The following is a 24,905-nucleotide window of genomic DNA, read 5'->3' as shown; positions in this document are numbered from 1 at the left end:
TAATAATAATAATAATAAGAAGAAGAAGAATAAGAATAAGAATCATAATAATAAATAAAAATAATAACAGTAATAATAATAAAACAATAATAATAATAATAATAATAATAATAATAATACTGATAATAATAAAAATATTATTAATAATAATAATACTAATTATTATTATCATTATTATTATTATTAGCATTATTATTAATAATAATGCTAATAATAATGCTAATAATAATAATAATAATAATAATAATAATAATACCAATAATAAAAATAATACCAATAATAATAATACTTTTTATTATTATAATAATAATAATTATAATACTACTAATAAAAATAAATAAATAAATAAATAAACAATACTAAAAATAACAACAACAATAATAAAATTCAAACATGACAGAAGGAGGTGGAGAGAAAGAGAGAGAGTATGAGAGAGTGAGTGAGAGAATGAGTGAGAGAGTGAGTAAGTAAGTGAGGAGGAACACTCGAGATAAAAAAAAGAAAAAAATGCATGAAAATTAGTATTTATGATGCATAGAATTATAAACAAAATACATTTTAAGTTAAATTGTATAGAGAGTACAAATAAACAAACAAACAAACAAACAACAATAAAAAAAACAATGAATAAATAAATAGAAATATCCAATATCTGGCACAACTCATCACATGACTGATCACATAAATAATAAAATAATTCTTAAAAATGAGCATTTCTCAGAATCTGGCTTGTCTTCACACATTATACAGAAGGATTTCACACTAGAGCGCCACCTCCAGTCCGTGGAGAACTGGTGGTCAGGTGTTGACTCAGATGACATCTTATTATATATTATATTAGATTATAAGTTACAATGGATGATGGAGTATGAAGGAGTCTTCAGTGTCAGAGGGAACCGTAACTTAAACTGTAATGTAAGTATAAATAGATAAAAATGAGGAGGTTTTACTGTGTGCTAAGATCAGGATGTTACAGGAAAATAATAAGAATATTAGATACTTTTATCTTTATGATTGTTGTCATGATTAGCGACTCGCAGTGGTGGTTCTAGGATTTTTCTGTAGCAGGGGCCATTAAGGGGCCACATGTTACGTTCAGGGGTCAAGTACAGGGTACATTCAAGCACACAAAATAATTTATTCAGTACGGTGCAAATACATTTCGGCAGTCATTCCTTTTTCAAACGCTCGAGTGCCGCCAATCGTTTGGGGGTGGAATTGCATCTGTGATCGTTGTGAAAAATTCCCCGGTTGCTCTTCTCGTCGACGATCGATGAAACAGGGGCCAATCAGGGGCCAATCAGATTTCAGCAGGGGCCAGGGCCCCTGTGGCCCCGCCTCTAGAACCACCCCTGAACTCGCACCGTCTTCACTAAATTGCTTCGTCTCGGATTGCTATCTGGCTAAAAGCTACATTTTTATATAATATAAACCTGAAGTGAAGGAAACTGTGACATTTCATCTTCCTGTTTAAGAGATTTATAAATTAGAGCTTCAGAAACAGCTGAGTGAAAACAACAGAGAAATAAAATAAATAATAAAAATTTAAAAAAAATTATATAAAAAAAAGCTTCTCCACCTGTCAGAGGTGAAAATGTGGTGGGAAGAAATAAAGAATGTGAGAAGAAGGAATGAAAGCAAACCATCTGGGAGAAATGAGGATGTAGTGTGTGTGTGTGTGTGTGTGTGTGTGTGTGTGTGTGTGTGTGTGTGTGTGTGTGTGTGTGTGTGTGTGTGCTCCTGTAGCTACTGATGACGTGAAGATTTTATATCAAATGCAGTTACAAATAAAATGTAGAGCATCCTGATTTTTAAAATAAAAACCAACGTGTACAATGTTAGGACGAGTAAAAACCAGAGGAACAAATCAACACAGAGCAGCGTTCCAGTGTTCAATAAGTAATGAAGTCTTTGGAGTGAAGTTACAGGCAGAAATATGACATCAGAGCGTCTTCACCTCCGACAATCTGCAGCTCTTTTGTGTTTATGAAGAAACGTGGCCCATTTTTTTGCCCTAGAATGTACATTTACCCCTGGTTTCTGTCAGACTCTGTCACACACACACACACACACACACACACACACACAGTTTGAGATGCTGAAAGCTCCATACTATTCACCTTGATCTGGAATCATTAATGTTTCTCTGAGGAACCTTTAAAGTTCCCAAACAGATTCCTGAATGCAGACGTCAAGTTGGTCTGATTTTTTCGTTTCTATAAACACACACACATCAGGGAAAGTCAGTCTGATCTTTTCCACCCGTTTATTTTATTATCATCCAAGAACCAACGAGTAAAAGCTGCTGGGTCCGTCAGCCCTGTGTCTGTGTCCACACTGCATTTTGTTTCTCAGAATGATCGCTGTTTCGTTAGACTCTACAACCCTGACGCTGGAGTCATTTTGAGCTGCTTGTGATTTTTAATGTTACAGTTGGACATCACGTTGATTGTTATCGCTAGTTTGAATACTGGCAATGAAACACACCTGCAATTTTTGTCCTCCATATTTTTTTTCTTGCAATTTAAAAAACACCAGGCATAAAAAAAAAAAAAAAAGCACCTGGATGCTGGATGATCTACAGCTACTGAACACATGGCTCTCGAGTCTCCTTCCACTTCCTGTTTATCACAGGAATGAGAAAACACTACGTCCTGTTCCAAACTGGTGAAAATGAACCGCAACCTGGCAGAAAAACCAATGAGGAAGCTAAACGAGCAAGGAGGATCGAGTGCTGGTGTTAGAGGGGACAAGCTACAGGGCTAAGGGTCAAAGATCAGAACTTGGGCTAATACAACAATCTCTTTTGGTGTTTAGTATAGAAGATGAAGATCAGGCCTGCATGTACACATTCATATACATCACATAATGAAAACTCCAGCTGCATCACAATGAAAATCAATAAAACCACTAAAAACCAGTTTGCAAAAATAATAATTGAAGAAAGCACTAATATAGTGCATAGTGTAGAAGTGTCTTGTTTGTTTCCTCATCACTCGGTTTGATTCGTTCTTTTGTGCGAATAGAGACGTTCTTCCATTTTTTTTTACTCGTCTTTTTATTCCAGTGATACAAATCCACGCAGTGAGAACGTACCGAGATCTCTGTCGTCCTGGTCAAATGTCAAAACTAAAGGCTATGAAAACACGCTTTGCTCCAATGTCCCCTCTGTTCTATAGGATTAGTGAAGCTCTCCTGAATGCAGGCATTCCCCGTGGTCCAGGGTGAGCTCCTGGGGGCTCTGAAGGGTCTGTCACATGTCCACATCTCCATCGTAAGCCAGAGACAGTGCTTTCTGCAGTGGAGGGGAGTTACTCTGTTTTACTGATCGACTGCTGAAAGAGAAAAATATCCAAAAAAGAAAACATCAGGTACAGAAACTAGTGAAAAAGATCTCCAGGTAAGACATAGTGAGAGAAGAAGAGCTGAGATTTTTTGGAACAGTGAAAAGGAAACGCCCACGTATCTAACTAGTCTTCTAACACGTTACAATCCTTCATGCTCTATGAGATCACAAAACTCAGGAATTCTGGTAGTTCCCAGAATATCTAAGTCTACTAAAGGCGGTAGAGTGTTTTCTTATTTAGCTCCCAAACTCTGGAACAGTCTTCCTGATAGTGTTCGGGGCTCAGACACACTTTACCAGATTAAATGCAGATTAAAAACTCATCTCTTTAGTCAGGCGTACACATAATACATCCCATTATATTGTGCACTATTACATTAGACTTGCACATTTTTCTGAACAGCAGATATGTTAATCCCTCTGCACTGCTCTTCTCTTTTTCTACCCATGCCGAGACACCCAGACATCGTACCAGCTCCGATCGTCTTCCGTGCGATGACGTTTTTGGACCTCCGCTGAGACGAGGCCGACTCTGTGAGAATCCTGAGACATCTACAGATCTACCAGCTCCAGTTGGACTCTGTGATACTAAGAGGAGATCTGAACTCCATGTGATCCCTACACCAATACAACACTTGCCTGACTGTATATTTGTAATCACACCATCTAGTGTCACCCATATGAGGATGAGGTTCCCCTTTGAGTCTGGTTCCTCTCAAGGTTTCTTCCTTACCAATCTAAGGGAGTTTTTCCTTGCCACTGCTGCCTGAGTCACCTCAGACTTGCTCATTGGGGATAAATACATATACATACATACACACTGTGAATTATATATATTTTGAATTTTTATTATTATATTATTATAATATTATAATTTTATTAATTCTTTATAGGGGGCACGGTGGCTTAGTGGTTAGCACGTTCGCCTCACACCTCCAGGGTTGGGGTTCGATTCCCGTCTCCACCTTGTGAGTGTGGAGTTTGCATGTTCTCCCCGTGCCTCGGGGGTTTCCTCCGGGTACTCCGGTTTCCTCCCCCGGTCCAAAGACATGCATGATAGGTTGATTGGCATCTCTGGAAAATTGTCCCTAGTGTGTGATTGCGTGAGTGAATGAGAGTGTGTGTGTGTGCCCTGTGATGGGTCTGCACTCCGTCCAGGGTGTATCCTGCCTTGATGCCCGATGACGCCTGAGATAGGCACAGGCTCCCCGTGACCCGAGGTAGTTCGGATAAGCGGTAGAAGATGAATGAATGAATAATCCTTTATATTACTCCTTATGTTTATCTTCTGCTCTATGTTTATGTTCTGTAAAGCTGCTTTGAGACAATGTCCATTGTAAAAAGCGCTATACAAATAAACTTGAATTGAATTGAATTGAATTGAAAAGGAAATGGACTTTTGTTTATACAATGTCCAAACGTAATACATAATCTGATACTATTTAATATCTAATATTACAGAATATTTAAAGCATGTGCAATATAATAATGTGTTAGTTAAGTTCCTCGGTCCGGCTGTAGGCTGATGTTCTTAGGGCTGCATGGTCTTCAGATTTTATCCCAGAGCCAAGGGGAACCTCAGGGGTCCTACGTCCTCATTGTGTCGTATTACTAGACCCCTATGTTCTCTGGCTCTAATTTTGCCAGATTCCTACAGTATGAATACAAGAATCCTCTTATAATCCCACAACTGATGTTCCCAGAGTGCTATAATCTCAGTGTTCTTAGAGATGTAGTGTTTTATGTTTTTTTATGTACCTATATTTCCAAGGCTCTATATTTCCAGAATTGTCCAGGTGTTCTCAGCCGCTATAGGGTTTATAACCACCAGGGCCCTGCATTATTAGGCTCCTATAACTCCTAGGATCCTATATTATCAGGGTCATACATTCTCAGGGTCCTATAACCCCCAAGGCCCTGTATTCTCAGGGTTGTATTTACCCCAGGGGACTCATATTTTACTGTAAACAACATATAACTGGGTGCTCTAATAAAACATGGCACATAATTGAAATATTTAATGAATTAAAAGAATTATTGCAGGATTAACAATAAAAGCGTTTACACCAAACTGAGAACTGAGTCACTCATTTAAAAAAAACAGAGGACAAAAACAACGAACAAACGGCAGGCAAGCAATCCTTTAACAATATCTATCTGTCTGTCTGTTTGTCTGTCTATCTATCTTCAATAAATCAATTAATTAATTGAACAAATTAAGTTCTTTATGAAAAAAAATAAATGAGTGTTTTAGTTCTCAGTTTGGTGTAAAAACTGCTTTGCAAACCTGTTTTACTGAATCCTGCATTAATCCTGGGGTAATACAACCCAGAGAATACAGGGCCCTGAGGGTTATAGGTCCCTGAGAATGTAGGACCGAGCACAGAGAAGCCGTAAACACTCCACACTCACTCCTACATTTACAGGTAATTGTAAATTTGCCTGTAAATCACCCGGCCCCTGGCCCCCAGTCTGTGCTGCACTCTGAAGGATGTTCACTTGTTTCAGTGTCGTTATGTAAATCGTCCTGTGTGAATTTCCTCTGAACACTCAGAGCAATTACGCTGACTTATTTGACTTATTATCACAGACTATTCAGCACTGCATCATTACACACTGCTCAATCACACACACAAACACACACACTCACAAACACTCACACACTCACAAACACTCACACACAGAGAGCAAGTGTTTTATGTTATCTATTTTCCAGGGCTCTATATTTCCAGAAACCGGTGTTCTCAGACTTTATAGAGCCTATAACTCCCAGGGCCCTGTATTAACACGGTCCTATAACCAACAGGGTCCTATATTCTCAATGTCCTATAACCCCATGGGCACTGTATCCTTAGGCTCCTATAACCCATAGGGTCCTGTATTCTCAGTGTCCTATAACCCCATGGGCCCTGTTTCTTTAGGCTCCTAGAACCCATTGGATCCTGTATTCTCAGGGTCCTATATTGCCAGAGTACTAATTTCCCTAAAGTTCTGCATCCTTAGGGTCCTATAACCCCTAGGGTCCTGTATTCTCAGAATCCGATATTGCCAGCGTCCTAATTTTCCTATAACCCATTGGGTCCTTTATCCTTAGGGTCCTATAACCCCCAGGGTCCTGTATTCTCAGGGACCTTTAACTGCCCGGGTCCTGTATTGTCTAGGTCCTATATTGCCGGTGTCCTTACTTTCCTATAACCCCCTGGGTCCTGTATCCTTATGGTCTTATAACCCCAAGGATCCTGTATTCTCGGTCTGATATTGCCAGTTTCCTAATTTTATTATAACCACTTGGGTCCTTTATTCTTAGGGTCCTATAACCCCCAGGGGCCTGTATTCACAAGGTCCTAAAACCCCCGGGGTTCTATATTGTCAATGGGTCCTAATATCCCTAGGGTCCAGTATCCCCTGGGGTCCTATAACCCCCAGGGTCCTATATTGTCAGTGTCCTAATATCCCTAGGGTAAAGTATCCCCTGGGGTCCTATAACCCCCAGGGTCCTATATTGTCAGTGTCCTAATATCCCTAGGGTAAAGTATCCCCTGGGGTCCTATAACCCCCAGGGTCCTATACTGTCAGTGTACTAATATCCCTAGGGTCCAGTATCCCCTGGGGTCCTATAACCCCCAGGGTCCTATACTGTCAGTGTACTAATATCCCTAGGGTCCAGTATCCCCTGGGGTCCTATAACCCCCAGGGTCCTATATTGTCAGTGTACTAATATCCCTAGGGTCCAGTATCCCCTGGGGTCCTAAAACCCCCAGGGTCCTATATTGTCAGTGTACTAATATCCCTAGGGTCCAGTATCCCCTGGGTTACTACAACTGCCCGGGTCCTGTATTCTCTCCAATGCTGACCTTGTGATGTTTTTCCTTATGACCTGAAATTCTTTCTGTTCTGATAATCACCACATCTGTTATCTGCTGATGCATTTGTCTTCATCAATGTTGCCTACAGATAATGTATAGACCATACCAAACTTTATTTAAATTCTTTGTGTCTGTCTCATTAAAGTTTGAAGACCATTGCTACTCTAACACAGACTCCGGTCTCTTCTCCGAAATCAGTTCAGAGTTAGTGGCAGCAGTCTGACACAGATGACTTCTCCAAAGCAAAGCAAACCTAAAAAATTCTATCAGGTCCTGTATTCTTACTGTGTTTTAACTGCTGGGTTCTATATTCTCAGGGTGCTGTACCCCCTGGGTCCTGTTTCCTCAGGGTCCTATTCCCCCAGGGACTAATTTTTCAGAAAAGAGAAGAGTCGCATACACGTTCTGTAGTAACATTCCTCCTAAAATTTCTCCTTGAATCTTGAAGATCTCATCCCCCTCCCTGATGTCCACTGTGAAGTTCTTGATTTATTCTTGGGTTGTATAACCAAACCTGACCAACATGACTCAATTCAGGTGGTTTTTTTCTTCTGTCCCACTTGGTGGCAGTAACATGCCACATATGAAATTTCTCCTCACCAATTTACTGCCAAGATCACTGAAGCATGCAGCCAATATGGTAATCACTCACTCACACACACACACACACACACACACACACACACACACACACACACACACATACACAGAAAATCATTATCAAATCTGATAAGAGTGTGTGACAAGTGCTATTAATACTCTCAAGCCTTCATTCTCTCAGTGTGTTCCACCGTATCGTAGACATCGGTTTTGTTACATTCCTAGCAGAACCTCATACGTACCAGAAGAGAAAGGACACAGTGATGATGAAGAGGATGAGGATAAAGCCTCCGGCTGTGGCTCCGTACACCCACATCTTTATCCGCCCATCTGTACACACACACACACACACACACACATACACACATACCTCAAAAAACTTCATCATTACACTATTACTGTAGATCTATTACACCATGACACAGCTGAGGTCTGTGCAGATGTTTTTTTCTGCAGTTTGGAGGTTAAAAGATTATAATAGAGTTACAGGGATAAAGAATGTGATGATTTAGACACGCTAAACTGCTGGCTATGGATCTTAAAGCCAATTTGACTGAAGCTTTCAGCTCAAGCATTTAATTGCTATAATTATCCACAGATTCATCACCTGGTGCATGTCACTGTCATGTAAATGACTGAGCTGCAGTAACTTCAGAGCTGCTAGATGATGGAGGAAGCAGAGCTGCCATGGACCTGGCACTAAATTTAGATCTAATCAGGAATAGCCTAAAGCTAACAGTAAAGCTGCTCGGTCTTTCACATTCCAGCTGATACAAATCACCGGGTAATGAAAGTGTTCCCTAAACGACGGCGTGTTAAACACACTTCTATATCAGCCTCTGTCTCTGGGCCTCGTAAACACGGCTCGACCGTCTGCTGTAAATCAGTGTGAAGATAAATCCTCACTCGCTCTGACAGCCTTCACCTAAAACCTCTCTGATTCTACACCTTAAAGATCACGTACTGTAGAGAGAAACAAACACAGCTGCTCTGTTTACTTTCTGTGATTTCTGTTTACTGACTGATCAACCTGAGGGATGGAAATATTTATTTATCTTTTTATTTATCTCTCTCTCTACTATATGTTTCTCTCTCTTTCTGTCTTTCCTTCCTTGCTTGTCTGTCTTTTTCTTTTGTCTTCCCTTTTTCATCTCTTTTTCTTTCTTTGAAAATTTTCTGGGGGGACACGGTGGCTTATTGGTTAGCACGTTTGCCTCACACCTCCAGGGTTGGGGGTTCGATTCCCGCCTCCACCTTTTGTGTGTGGAGTTTGCATGTTCTCCCGTGCCTCGGGGGTTTCCTCCCCCGGTCCAAAGACATGTAAAAGACATACATGGTAGGTTGATTGGCATCTCTGGAAAATTGTCCGTAGTGTGTGATTGCGTGAGGGAATGAGAGTGTGTGTGTGTGCCCTGTGATGGGTTGGCACTCCATCCAGGGTGTATCCTGCCTTGATGCCCGATGACGCCTGAGACGCCTGACGCCTGTATCTTGCCTGACGCCCCGTGACCCGAGGTAGTTCGGATAAGCGGTAGAAAATGAGTGAGAGAGAGAGTGAGTGAAAATTTTCTCGTTCGGTTTCTCTCTCTCTGTCTCTTTCTCTGTGTCTCCCTTTTCCCTTTTCTCTTATACGTGTCCAGCTTGCTGATTGGCTAATGCTCAAGTTACTAGAGTGCTCTGATTGGCTTCTGATTGCAGAAAGATAAAACAGGGCTCTATAAGCTTCCCTTTCTAGTTAGATATTAGCTTCAGGACACGTCACTCGAGTAGAACATGAGGAAGCTTCAGATGTCAAAGATGGCTTGATGACACCTGAATGGACATAATGTGTGATGGAGATAAAGTGATGATGATGATGATGATGATGATGATGATGATGAATACCTGGGCTGAGAGCTTGTAGTGACCACTCGCCAAAGATTTCGTGGATTTGGGACGGGCCCGGTTTCACCCTCCCTGAGCTGCTCTTCACGTCGGCCTTCCTGGTGTCTCCAGCGCCCCCCGGTGTCCTGGTGCAGTAATCCAGGAAGCCGTGAGTGTTCATCACCTCTGTGTAGCCTTTCTCACAGCCACACACTCCACTCTGCAGGAAACACAGCATCAGCGTGTGTGTGTGTGTGTGTGTGTGTGTGTGTGTACTACAAGCATAATTACTTAAATTAATGAAGCTATACATAATAACAGGATAATTAGTAATTATTTCTAAGTAGCTATATTGTATGTACTTCTAATAATTAATAATGTTAACTAAATTACTCAATTAATTAATTAACCGATTAACAATTAACAGCTAAATAACTAACTATTTTTGTTTATTTATTAGGTCTTTAGAAATGTTAATAAACAACGTGTAACTGAATGTTTTAATAAAACATGGCACATGAAATATTTAATAAATTAAAATAATTAGCAAACCAGCTTTTACACCAAACTGAGAACTGAATCACTCATTTATTTTAATATCAGAGGACAAAAAACAACGAACAAACGGCATGCAAGCAATCCTTTCCTTTATCTATCTATCTGTCTATGTATCTGTCTCTCTATCTCAGTCTGTCTGTCTGCCTACACCCGGCCCCCGGCCCCTGGCCCCTGGCCCCCACAGTCTGTGCTGCACCCTTAAGGATGTTCACTTGTTTCAGAGTCGTTATGTAAATCCTTCTGTGTGAATTTCCTATGAACACTCAGAGCAATAACAATGACAAGATTTATTTCATTCAGCGCTGTATTGTTACACACTGCTCAATCACACACACACACACACACACACACACACACACACACACACACACTAGAGGCTTCTTTATTATTAACCTAACATTATTATTTTATTGTTAACATGCTATACACCTCATGAATAAAGAATAAAGTGCTTCGTAGCACAAATGCTATAAATATAAATATTTTCACATTACATTTTTATCACTATTTAATATTTATAAAGCAATTTATTGTTCAAATGCTACAAAAATAATAGAAAAAAGAATGTTTTAATAGTGCGATTTATTCCACTATTTTATCCCCCCCCCGACACCGAGACCTGCTGAATGATTCGTGGATGGTTTGAGTTCAGGGACAGAATTCAGGTGAATTTCGGAGACAAAGCGACACTGAGGACAGAACAGAGGAAGAGAAGAGAGAAGAATAAAGTCTGACCTGTTTGCAGTGAGAGAAGGGTTTGGTACAGGGAGGGTGGCAGTGACGCTCCTGTGTTGGTTTGTTCACCAGAAAACATCCACCTTTAACGAGACGAGAGAGAAGACTATTTACACTGACACACGGAGGAAGAGAATTAAACGACTGTCAACATAATAAACACCAAAAATGTAGATTTAGTTTCTGTTATTTCATACAAAATAAAAGTTAAAAAAACATATACATAAAAAATAATACCAGCGTACATGAAGAGCTCTTGTTATTGTAGATCCTGTAAAACATGGAACGAGTCCAACACCCCCACCACCACCCCCACCACAACCCTTCATCTCCTACAAACAGTTTTCTCATCTTTCTCATGCCAAGACACGTGACCCACAATCCCACATCTGGACCTTTTATATTAGACATCAGACATGATGAAAATATGTGTAAAAGTCCAATCACATCCAATCTTCTGGTCTAATACTCTAATGACCTAATCTAACATCCAACCCATAATGCCACTCTCTGCTGTTCCAGTCTGAGGTTCTAATGTAAAGAACTTCCCCCGTTATTATTCTGTTATTCACAGCACGAGTCATTACCCACAATCCCCCTCTGTCACTGGCCCACGAAGCCCCTGAGAACTGTATAAATGTGCTGTCAGATCTGGAAATGAGCTGCAGACCAAACATCCACACGAAGGAGGACGGACTTCCTGCTCTACACTCTATACCTTATACCTGATTGGTCAGAGCGTGGATTATTTTTATTTTATTTTATTATAAATACACAAAGTTGTAGTTCTTTTTGTTTAAGCTAACTGATGTTGCTGTGGTACAAGAGCAAAACAATCAATAAAGGTTTACTAGAACATATTTAAATCTGCTATGACACACTACCCAGAATCCCCTTCTCTTAGTTTCACTCAGTTTTATCAGTGTTCAGATTAAAGACCAAGAAGGAGAAGAAGAAGAAGAAGCCATTGTGTCCACTGTGTCCCTAGTAAGAAGATAAAACGGTAATATGTGAGACGGAGACGTGATGAATGTCTCTCGGCGGGACGCAGCGTCTCACTGGAATGTAAACGTTCAGGTGCATCATCTGATTAATGACGTGTCAGGAAGTGAAGTCGAACCTGTTAAACCTTTATATTTTAATAAAATCTCTTTTAGCTGTAATTCACTGCATGACTCACAAACCTACCCACAATCCCCCTGTCTCACCAGCCTCACTACTGTGGTGATTCAATCCTAGCAAAACTGAACTGCTGTTCATCCCAGGTGACTCATTCCCAGGTCATGACCTTGCTATATCCCTGCATAATGATCTGATCTCCCCTTCAGCCACAGCTCACAAACCTTGGGGTAACCATGGACAATCAACTGTCCTTTTCCTCTCATGTTGCTAATGTGACTCGCTCATGTCAGTTTCTTCTCTACAACATTAGAAGGATTTGGCCATTTCTGTCCACACAGGCTGCTCAGGTACTTGTTCAGTCTCTTGTCATTTCTAGACTGGATTACTACAACACACTGCTGGCAGGTCTCTATATAAACGCAATCCACCCTTAGAAAATGATCCAAAATGCAGCTGCACGGCTTGTTTTCAACCTGACAAAGTTCTCCATACCACCCCGCTGCTGCGATCCCTCCACTAGCTTCCGGTAGCTGCACGCATCAGATTCAAAACACTGATGCTGGCCTACAAAGCCAAACATGGACCAGCTCCGTCTTACCTCAAAGCCCTCATCACTCCTCACACTGCACCCCACACCCTCCGATCTACCAGAACTGCTCGACTGGTTCCACCATCTCTCCACCACCAAGGTGGTGGAATGAACTTCCTCTAGGGGTCCGGACAGCTGAGTCACTGTCTATTTTCAAGCGGCGGTTGAAGACCTACTTATGGAGGAAGTCGTGGCCTAATGGTTAGAGAGTTTGACCCTAAGGTTGTGGGTTCGAATCTCGGGCCGGCAATACCACGACTGAGGTGCCCTTGAGCAAGGCACCGAACCCCCCAACTGCTCCCTGGGCGCCGCAGCATAAATGGCTGCCCACTGCTCCGGGTGTGTGTTCACGGTGTGTCTGTGTTCACTGCTGTGTGTGTTCACTTTGGATGGGTTAAATGCAGAGAACGAATTCTGAGTATGTCACGTCACGTCACTTATTCAGGAAACACTTCAACTAGCACTTCTTTCCCTATTTCAATGTTTTAAACTCATGGTATCTTAAGTATGTAACCTAGTGAGCCAGCATTAATGTATCCAGTGATAGAGATTTAAGCACTTATGTACGTCGCTCTGGATAAGGGCGTCTGCCAAATGCTGTAAATGGCGATGGGAGGGATTTTAATGCTTTCCCACAGAATGTCAAGAAAAATGTAAGTTTTTATCTGTTTCTCTTAACATTTAATGTTAAAGCAGATACAAAGAGCTGAGCTCAGAAAGCAAATAGATAATTAAATCTACATTATGTGCAAATTCTTTATGTATACAATTTAAAATGTTAATAAATGTATAAAGAGATATATTTACTGTAGTTATATAGAATAAACATGTTTCTTGTGACTGAAGTGAAACCAACTAGACTCAGAAATTCCTCGGACACTGACGACTTTTTTTACTTCCTGTTCCATCATCTTGAAGTCAGTGTGTGTGTTTTAATGGTTTGGACTCAATCTATAAAATGTGAACTCTGCTCTGTGTTTAACACGAGCTCCAGATGTTCTTACATTTTATTCTACAACATTAAACGCATCAGTAAACCCAACACGTGAATTCTGCAGCTTTAATGTGCCCTGAAAACACGGCTGTGATGTGAGCGAGCGGATTAAAGAGGACTAGAGAGGAGGATGTCCAACACGGAGACTCGTCTGAGGACACACTCGTACACACACTCGTACACACACACACACACACACACACACTCGTACACACACACACACTCGTACACACACTCGTACACACACACACACACACACTCGTACACACACACACACTCGTACGCACACACACTCGTATGCACACACACTCGTACGCACACGCACTCTTACGCACTCGTACGCACACGCACTCGTACGCACTCGTATACGCACTTACTCGTACGCACACACACTCGTACGCACACACTTGTACGCACACACACTCGTACGCACACACACTCTGTCTACCCCCTCTGTCTGTCTCTCCCACCCCCATCTGTCTCTCAGTCTGTCTGTCTCCCTATCTCTCTCCCACCCCCCTTCTGTCTGTCTTCCCCATCTCTCTGTCTTCCCCCTCTGTCTGTCTCTCAGTCTGTCTGTCTCCCTGTCTGCACCATCGGTCTCTCCCACCACCACTGTCTGTCTCTCAGTCTGTCAGTTTGTCTCCCCGTCTCACTTTCTGCCCCATCTTTCTCTACCACCCCTCTGTCTGTCTCTCAGTCTGTCTGTCTACCTCATCTCCCTGTTTGCCCCATCTGTCTGTCCTACACCTCTGTCTGTCTCTCAGTCTGTCTGTCTGTCTCCCATCTTCTTGACTGCCCTGTCTATCTCCCCGTCTGTCTCTCCCACCCACTTGGTCTGTCTCTCCCACCCCTCTGTCTGTCTCTCAGTCTGTCTGTCTGTCTCTCCCACCCCCGCTGTCTGTCTCTCAGTCTGTCTGTCTCCCCATCTGCCTCTCCCACCCCCTCTGTCTGTCTCTCCTGTGTGTATTATTGAGGTTGTATTATGTTTGTGGTGATATTGCTGTGTGTGTGTGTGTGTGTGTGTGTGTGTGAGCTGATGATCGATAAACAGCACCAGAGGAGCAAAAGAAAATGAAGCACATGGACTGTGAGACACGGCATTAATAAAAAAAAAAAAAATAAGGCATTTATTTATTCATGTTGGTGAATGACTCTCCAGAGAAACCCTACGAATTGACTCAGTGTTTTTTATTCAGTCAATACGAATAACGCAGAAATCAATTATTTAACAAGGCTCGTAATATTCAACTGAAATCTACCCAATGTGCGCTTTATTATTTCTTTATTCTGTTTGTAACAATTTCAATTCCATACAATCAGCAGCTCAGGACACAGATAAGCACGTGTACGTGTGGAGAAAGAATTCGTATACATCAGTCAATCAAATCAAAGGGGGGGTGGGGGGGGGGGGTGGGGGGGGGTCGGTGGAAGGGGGGGTGAGGGGCGGGAGTTATTAGCTATAAATTTAGCTGCCAGCGATTTGATTTGTTCAGTAAATCATGCTGTTCAAGTTCGTGTTGTGATTGGAATTATACCACGTTAGCGATAGCTGAGCGCTAGCATTATTCCATTATTAACAGTAACTAGCTGATATGCTAGAAAGAGGAGAAGTTCTACATCCAAAAAGTTCTGAATCCACCCTTCGGTTCTAGTTTAAAATTTATCCTTTAATAAACCCTTCTTTTGTTTTCCTAAACAAATCCAGTTCAGCTAAATCTCACACACACAATCTGATTAGCCCACTGTGTGTGTGTGTGTGTGTGTGTTATGTGTGTTATGTGTGTGTGTGTGTTATGTGTGTGTGTGTGTTATGTGTGTGTGTGTGTGTGTGTTGTGTGTGTTATGTGTGTGTGTTATGTGTGTGTGTTATGTGTGTTGTGTGTGTGTGTGTTATGTGTGTGTGTGTGTTATGTGTGTGTGTGTTGTGTGTGTTATGTGTGTGTGTTATGTGTGTGTGTTATGTGTGTGTGTGTGTTATGTGTGTGTGTGTTATGTGTGTTACAGTATGTGTGTTGTGTGTGTGTGTGTGTGTTATGTGTGTTATGTGTGTGTGTGTGTTATGTGTGTGTGTGTGTGTGTGTGTGTGTGTGTGTTATGTGTGTTATGTGTGTGTGTGTGTGTGTGTTATGTGTGTGTGTGTATGTGTTGACATTACTGCCGCTAGTTGACCCCGGCTGAGCGACTGTTGCTCTGCCCCTCACTCTGTTGTTCCTGTACATATCTGCTGACCTCAGAGTTCAGAGGAAAGTGAGAATAGTTTAAAATAAAGAAAAGGTAAACAGGATGAAAGGCTGAGTGTCAGAGTGAGCTGAGGAAGGCTGAGGGCTGAGAGCTCACTTAAAAAAAAAATAAAAGCACTGTATGATCAGACGTCTACATCATCTACCAGAGTTGTTCACACACCAGAAAGGAGCCTGACAGACTTATACTCCTGTCTGTCTCTCTCTATGTCTGTCTCTATGTGTGTCACTCTATCTATCTATCTATCTATCTATCTATCTATCTATCTATCTATCTATCTATCTATCTATCTATCTATCTGTGTGTTTCTGTGTATCTCTCTGGCCATTCTCTCTCTCTATCTGTCGTTCGGGCTCTCTCTCTCTCTCTCTCTCTCTCTCTCTCTCTCTCTCTCTCTGTATTTGTATGCATGCTATTTTCTGAGTTCATGATAAAGTCAATCAGTAAAAGTTTATGCTCTGTCATTAAATCAAAAATTAAGGAGTTAAAAATCCACTGAATAGAAAGTCATGAGAATTAAACTTATACTATTGAGTTCATCAGTATGTTAAAAGGAATATTTGGGATCATGAAATGACCAACACTCTCATGATTATTTCTATTACGTTTGTTTGCTAATTAAATATTTATTACTCCTGTTACTCAGCTGGTTATCACAAACATCTGAAAAAAACATGTTTAATTTGTTCGTGTGAGAACTGAGTTGTAAGTAAAGACGAGTAAAGCGGAAATGCTCCAGAATCAGAGCGAGGAGTTTCTCAGTAACACTGTGTGAGTTTATCTTCCAGAGAGAGAGAAGGATTGTTTAAGGAGCTGAGCTGCTATAACAGACATGACAACAGACTCAGTGTCGTTTTGCAGACAGTTAAATGTAGCTGTAAACAGATAAAAAGTGTTTGTTAAAAAATAAATGATTATAATGTTGAAAAGTTTAGCAAAGACAAAATCTTCGCTCATTATTTTATACCAACTTGGACAACTAATATTAATGTTATATACAGTACATGTATGGAGTTACTGTCAATTTTAGACTAATTTATCTCATAAAAATATTATGAAAAAGAACAAATTATTATTTGACTTATAATTGCAGTGTGATGACGTCGTCGCTGAAGGTGTCGCCATGGCGATACCTGTGACGTTGACGTCATCACACTGCAGTTATATACGTCTGAACGCTGTAAAAGGCTGAAGGTGTTGCCATGGCGATACCTGTGACGTTGACTCCGTCTGAGCGCTGACACCACACCTCCCTCACGTTGTCGCTCCACGCGCTCGTCTTCCACTCGTAGCTGTGACACTTTCCACCTGCGGCAGGTTTAAAACCATAGATTGAGACTTTAATCAGCTGTTTATTAGGTTAATTGAAGTGGTTCGTTATTAACCAGAGCCGTCAACATTAGCTTAGTTTTTGACCTGCTATTGTTGCCCCTTGATGGTTTTTTGTTTATTGTGTGTGTGTGTTCATGTATTTGTCTGATGTTTGTTTGATTGCTGGCGTCTTGTGTTTCTAATGTACATCATAGCTAATACTTACAGTAGTACTTTTATTAAATGTATTGTAGCTTTATTGTTATTTCAATATGTACTTTTATTTACTTTTATCTTTTTTAGTGCGACTATTACCATCTGTCTAGGGACTACAGGTGAAAATTAGCCATCTGGCTAACTCTGGCATATTGACAGAAATGTTTATTAATATGCATTGTCCCTGTAATAAATAAATAAACAAATAAATTAAAGCTTTCACTATTACACATTTCACTATGCACTGTACCTTTACATGGCTGTGTCTTGATCTCCTGGTCTGGACAGCTCTCCTGGTTCTGCAGTGTTTGGATGATGACGGCTCGCGAGCGTGCCTGATGACCTTCCAACTCGAAACTCCGCCCCTCTACGCAGGTCAGCTGACATGAGCTCCATGGCGACCAGTCTGTCAGGTGACAGTCGCCTGAAGAGGAAACATTCACACGTCATACATGACATTTGATGGTATATCAACTGAATAAGAGCTGTTTGAAAAGTCTTGGCACCCTCCATAAAGATATACTGTAGCTTCAGGTAAACATTTTAATCATCAACATTATATTTCTGATCTACACCAGACTGCCCCTGATGATAACGAGGAGTCTTACAAACAAGTTAAATCAATGTAAAACCTGATGCTATGTTAACGGCCATCTCCGTCTTTGGACTTACTCCGTCTTTGTCCAGAAGTCCACAAACCCAAGATTCTGGAGTTTCAGATGCATAAAGACGTCCTTCTCTCTAAAAGTATCTCAGCACTGTTAACGTTACAGGACAAGCCTGAGTGCTGTGATCCACTCCAGGATCTTCACTTGGTTTGAAACTAGTGTTTTCTAAATAAATAAATGATCTGCTTATGAAACGTTATTTTAAGATTAAAAAAATATTGTGTGAAAGTTTGTAATCGTTAGCTGGAACCAGGAGAAAGTAAACACAGCGTGTGTAAAATGAAATCAAATCAAACCTATTGCTTGATTCTTAATATATTATGTATAACATATTTAACTTAAAGAAATATCAATATAAAATAAGATTCTATCATAATTATGTTCTCGAAACCTAATACAGTGAAATCCTTATAGCAAGAATAATCGATATATATATATATTTTTATTAGGTATAATATATAAAATTAGGGCAAAGGTCATCTAGCATTGTTTAGGAAGTGTTCACGGTGTCAAATGATTGTGTTGTGCATATATTAATATAATGCTCATAGTAAAATGCATCCCGCCTCCGCCTTGTGTGTGTGGAGTTTGCATGTTCTCCCCGTGCCTCGGGGGTTTCCTCCGGGTGCTCCGGTTTCCTCCCCCGGTCCAAAGACATGCATGGTAGGTTGATTGGCATCTCTGGAAAATTGTCCATTGTGTGTGATTGCGTGAGTGAATGAGAGTGTGTGTGAGTGCCCTGCGATGGGTTGGCACTCCGTCCACGGCGTATCCTGCCTGACCCGAGGTAGTTCGGATAAGCGGTAGAAAATGAGTGAGTGAGAGTGAGTATAATGCATTATAACATGGTATGACCTTTAAAGTGTAACCACTGCACCTCAGTGTCACACCGCACCTTGCACCCTCAGAGCTACCAGCACTGCTCCACTCTTCCCACCACCACTCAGGGTAATAGGTAAGTATACTACAAGACTCTTCTCTGTTCTTGAACCGAGATGGTGGAATGAACTTCCCCTAGGTGTCCGGACAGCTGAGTCACTGGTTATCTTCAAACAACGGTTGAAGACCTTCTTCTTCATGAAACACTTGAATTAGCTCTTTCTCCCTTGTGTTTCAGTCTCATGGTATCTTAAGTCTATAACTTAGTGAAGCAGAGTTAATGTGTTGCATTAGATGTGCATTACATTTTGTACGTCACTCTGGATAAGAGAGTCTGTTAAATGCTGTGAATGTAAATGTAAGTGTAACAACATTTATACATAAAAATAAAAGACCAGAAGATAAAAGATTGCACTAAGAATATAACTACACAGGATGATGTAATAAGATGAATCTCTGGAGCACTCGAAAGCATTCTTCCTGTTCTCTCAAACACTATTCCAGAGGTTAGGATGATGCAAGGGAAACGAAATCTTCCAGCAGCTCAGCGGTGTTTATCTTTGGGATTAAAGCAGGGCTCATGAGTTATATTGCTTCAGAAGATCAACAAGATACCCCAGAGCTAAGAGCATTCAGAGCTTTAAACAGCATAAACATGCAGGGCTTTCTCACTGCCATGGAGTCTTCCTGCACATCTGATAGGGACTGATGATTATGATGATGATTATGATGATGGTGTTCCAGTAAACCAGTGGAACAGAAAGTGACTTCAGGGACATTTTCTCTCAGTATAAAGAAACGTCTGATGTTGTGTCTGTGAGTCTGATCTAAAATAAATCAGGACTCTGTTGTTCTTTCAGTGTATTTTAGACGTGTGTTATAATCTGTTGATAATCTGTTGAGAATCTTACACTGAATTTTAGTGTTGAAGATAAATCTGAGCTACTTTTTAGATGAACAAACACTCGGAGCATCTCAGAGAGCAGAAATGGGTTTGAAATCAACATTTACTCTGAACATACAAACATTTGTGTGGAAAAAAGAACAATTTATATTTTTCTGGATCTTTTCTATAAATATATCACCTCAGGTGTTGTAGAGAAAAACAGAAACAGTGATGAAACTCTACAAATTCTTAAAATCCCGAGTGTCTACTTTCATATGAGCTTCATATCAACACCACTGTGGAGTGAGACGTGAGGAAGACGTTCAGTCATCAACATGGACACGAGACAAACAGGAGGAATGACATTAAAGTGGCCCAAATCTGAAAAAAAAAAAAATTTATTTTTTTGGGGTCAAGTGACCAGGTCAGACTTCTTCAGGAGTAGTGTGAACACTCAAATCTAGCCCAGATCTGATTTTTTCAAATCAGATTCAGACCACTTCCATATGTGGTCCTGAATCAGACCCAAATCTGATTTTTTCCAATGTGGCCGCAGTGTGAACAACCAAGGCGGATTTGATGCGACTTTTACGTCAATCTACATCGACATTCATCACAATTATGCGCCGGCGAGTACGTGCACAAACGTGACTACGCCTACAAAATGGATCAAATCATCAAAAGTTGCCCTCGACATCCGAAAATTTTCAAAACACTGCGTCTCTGTGCTGCCAATACACAAACATTTAGAAAGAAAAGCGACAATGCTTACTTCCTCTATAACCTCGCCGACTTTAGCGCAACGGCGTGCTGCGTGTGACGTCATTGTTATTGTTCGTTTGTGCATGGGGGTCAGTTCGAAACAGCAAACAGTTCACACTGGTATCTGATATAGGCCACATTTTAAAAGGTAATGTGAACAGCCAAACAAAAAAATCAGATCTGAGCAAAATATCCGAATTGAGCATTAAGACTTGCAGTGTGAACGTGGCCTTAGACTCTAGGAGAAAGAGTTAAAGCAGTGAGTCTGTACTTTGACTCTTCTGGAAACTGGACTAAATGAAAAACTTAAATATATATAATCAATGCTAAAATCGCTTTATTTTAGCTATGTTAGCATTTTCCTCCTGTATTGTTTAGGAACTATATAAATAACAACATTTAATAAAAAGAATTCTGAACTTTTCTATCACAACATTTATTTTTTATGGAAATGAGTTTACTTTTTAAAAAAATGCTAAACTCGATCGTTGTAAATTATTAAGAGAGCTAAACATGGTTCATGCTAACTAAGTGCAATGTTTCCCTACACAGTCACAGCAATTGTGTGCTCGAGCGCTGACCTTATCCGCCTGACAAGAGACTAGCGGTAATTATGGGCCTGTCTGATGATACATTTAGGACTTCCTTTCGACATAGCTGAAGGTCATAAATCGACATCCTCCACCCCACTAACCCTCAGTGAAGAGCAAATACAAAGTGACACTTCTGCAAGACGACTCATCCGGTTGGTTCTTTCCACCCGACAACCAGGATGCTTATTAGTGCCCATCTGTGTGCTTATTATCCTCCATTTTCCTCAGGCTAGCGCTACACACTCTCACAAGGGAACCGCCTCACACTTTCACATTCTACTGACGAGGTAAAATAACGCAAATGTCACCTGTACTCAGTTTTACCTGAGGGAATCTTAAACCCAAACCATGCTAACCTTGTTAAAACAGAGTGTTTGTGATGGCTTTATTATTTCTGGTGCTAGGAAAGTTAAATTTCAGTACAAAATAAATCTTCATAGTCACGTTAATTATAACCATTAACATGCAGATCTTTCAGGTTGGATTTTTCTGTTAATCCTCATAGAAGAAGAAAGAAAGAATATTTATCACCTCGTGTAATTATTATTATAGAACAGCTCAATGTAAGCCTCTTTTTAAACACTATATGAGCAGCCGAGGCTTAGAGATGAAGAACACTGTGTTTCTCACAGTTTCACAACACTGAAGTTTGAACTTATCCAACTGACAAGTAATTATGTGCTTCATGAGCCGATCTACACGTTTATTAGGACGTTCTTTTCTTATCCAAGGTAGTCGGACAGGGTTTAGCTAAAGTGTCAGTATACCTGGACAGGAAGTGTGTATACCTGGACAGGAAGACAGGGTTTAGCTAAAGTGTCAGTATACCTGGACAGGAAGTGTGTATACCTGGACAGGAAGACAGGGTTTAGCTAAAGTGTCAGTATACCTGGACATGAAGTGTGTATACCTGGACAGGAAGACAGGGTTTAGCTAAAGTGTCAGTGTGTATACCTGGACAGGAAGTGTGTATAACTGGACAGGAAGTATGTATACCTGGACAGGAAGACAGGGTTTAGCTAAAGTGTCAGTGTGTATACCTGGACAGGAAGCGTGTATACCTGGACAGGATAGCAGGGTTTAGCTAAAGTGTCAGTATACCTGGACAGAAAGTGTGTATACCTGGACAGGAAGACAGGGTTTAGCTAAAGTGTCAGTGTGTATACCTGGACAGGAAGTGTGTATACCTGGACAGGAAGGCAGGGTTTTGCTAAGGTGTCAGTGTGTATACCTGGACAGGAAGTGTGTATACCTGGACAGGAAGTATGTATACCTGGACAGGAAGACAGGGTTTAGCTAAAGTGTCAGTATACCTGGACAGGAAGTGTGTATACCTGGACAGGAAGACAGGGTTTAGCTAAAGTGTCAGTGTGTATACCTGGACAGGAAGTGTGTATACCTGGACAGGAAGTATGTATACCTGGACAGGAAGACAGGGTTTAGCTAAAGTGTCAGTATACCTGGACATGAAGTGTGTATACCTGGACAGGAAGACAGGGTTTAGCTAAAGTGTCAGTCTGTATACCTGGACATGAAGTGTGTATACCTGGACAGGAAGACAGGGTTTAGCTAAAGTGTCAGTATACCTGGACAATAAGTGTGTATACCTGGACAGGAAGACAGGGTTTAGCTAAAGTGTCAGTATACCTGGACAGGAAGTGTGTATACCTGGACAGGAAGGCAGGGTTTAGCTAAAGTGTCAGTATACCCGGATAGGAAGTGTGTATACCTGGACAGGAAGTGTGTATACCTGAACAGGAAGTCAGTATACCTGGACAGGGTACAAAGCATGGCTGCTGCAGTTCCTCTTTGTTCTCTGTCCTGAAATGTTTCTCGTCACATTTCTCGTCCTCCACTATGATAGCTGGAGTGTGGACATCAGGTCTCGGGCCGGCCGATTCGGGCCAATGACCCCAGTGTACAACACACGATAAGTTCCTGCGTCTCACACCGTCTCCACAGTCAGCACCCTGAGGACAGCAGCACAACATGCTTTTAATAATAATAAACACAATAACAACATTTTACTTTAGATGTTCATCATCTGCTGCCTATTTATTCTCCATCAAGTATCAGATGGAACTTGCTGATAATGTGGAATAAGACACGCCCCCAGGGGTGAAATATATATATATATATATATATATATATATATATATATACGTATATATAGATATATATATATATACGTATATATATATATACAGGGAGTGCAGAATTATTAGGGAAGTTGTATTTTTGAGGATTAATTTTATTATTGAACAACAACCATGTTCTCAATGAACCCAAAAAACTCATTAATAGCAAAGCTGAATATTTTTGGAAGTAGTTTTTAGTTTGTTTGTAGTTTTAGCTATTTTAGGAGGATATCTGTGTGTGCAGGTGACTATTACTGTGCATAATTATTAGGCAACTTAACAAAAAACAAATATATACCCATTTCAATTATTTATTTTCACCAGTGAAACCAATATTACATCTCAACATTCACTAATATACATTTCTGACATTCAAAAACAAAACAAAAACAAATCAGTGACCAATATAGCCACCTTTCTTTGCAAGGACACTCAAAAGCCTGCCATCCATGGATTCTGTCAGTGTTTTGATCTGTTCACCGTCAACATTGCGTGCAGCAGCAACCACAGCCTCCCAGACACTCTTCAGAGAGGTGTACTGTTTTCCCTCCTTGTAAATCTCACATTTGATGATGGACCACAGGTTCTCTATGGGGTTCAGATCAGGTGAACAAGGAGGCCATGTCATTAGTTTTTCTTCTTTTAGACCCTTTCTTGCCAGCCACGCTGTGGAGTACTTGGACGCGTGTGATGGAGCATTGTCCTGCATGAAAATCATGTTTTTCTTGAAGGATGCAGACTTCTTCCTGTACCACTGCTTGAAGAAGGTGTCTTCCAGAAACTGGCAGTAGGACTGGGAGTTGAGCTTGACCCCATCCTCAACCCGAAAAGGCCCCACAAGCTCATCTTTGATGATACCAGCCCAAACCAGTACTCCACCTCCACCTTGCTGGCGTCTCAGTCGGACTGGAGCTCTCTGCCCTTTACCGATCCAGCCACGAGCCCATCCATCTGGCCCATCAAGACTCACTCTCATTTCATCAGTCCATAAAACCTTAGAAAAATCAGTCTTCAGATATTTCTTGGCCCAGTCTTGACGTTTCAGCTTGTGTGTCTTGTTCAGTGGTGGTCGTTTTTCAGCCTTTCTTACCTTGGCCATGTCTCTGAGTATTGCACACCTTGTGCTTTTGGGCACTCCAGTGATGTTGCAGCTCTGAAATATGGCAAAACAGGTGGCAAGTGGCATCTTGGCAGCTGCACGCTTGACTTTTCTCAGTTCATGGGCAGTTATTTTGCGCCTTGGTTTTTCCACACGCTTCTTGCGACCCTGTTGACTATTTTGAATGAAACGCTTGATTGTTCGATGATCACGCTTCAGAAGCTTGGCAATTTTAAGAGTGCTGCATCCCTCTGCAAGATATCTCACTATTTTTGACTTTTCGGAGCCTGTCAAGTCCTTCTTTTGACCCATTTTGCCAAAGGAAAGGAAGTTGCCTAATAATTATGCACACCTGATATAGGGTGTAGATGTCATTAGACCACACCCCTTCTCATTACAGAGATGCACATCACCTAATATGCTTAATTGGTTGTAG

General features: G+C 41.0%; 1 protein-coding gene across 1 annotated transcript in view; it reads right to left on the bottom strand.

Moving 5' to 3' along the window:
• Positions 1–1,553: 1,553 nt before the first annotated feature.
• thsd7ba (thrombospondin, type I, domain containing 7Ba) overlaps positions 1,554–24,905 on the bottom strand; it is a 279,775-nt gene continuing 256,423 nt past the window's right edge. The window contains exons 23-29 of the mRNA XM_060877047.1: positions 23,004–23,202; positions 17,695–17,868; positions 17,130–17,225; positions 10,969–11,051; positions 9,697–9,895; positions 8,055–8,142; positions 1,554–3,335 (exon numbers count right to left, since the gene is read on the bottom strand). Coding sequence (XP_060733030.1) covers positions 3,254–3,335; positions 8,055–8,142; positions 9,697–9,895; positions 10,969–11,051; positions 17,130–17,225; positions 17,695–17,868; positions 23,004–23,202 — 921 coding nt within the window. The 3' untranslated portion in view covers positions 1,554–3,253. The remainder of the gene's footprint in view (positions 3,336–8,054; positions 8,143–9,696; positions 9,896–10,968; positions 11,052–17,129; positions 17,226–17,694; positions 17,869–23,003; positions 23,203–24,905) is intronic.

This window comes from Tachysurus vachellii, chromosome 8 (genome assembly GCF_030014155.1).
Source record: "Tachysurus vachellii isolate PV-2020 chromosome 8, HZAU_Pvac_v1, whole genome shotgun sequence".
NCBI classification, from domain to species: Eukaryota; Metazoa; Chordata; class Actinopteri; order Siluriformes; family Bagridae; genus Tachysurus; species Tachysurus vachellii.
The sequence above is the reverse complement of the archived record's forward strand: the minus strand, read 5'-3'. Positions and strand labels throughout refer to the sequence as shown.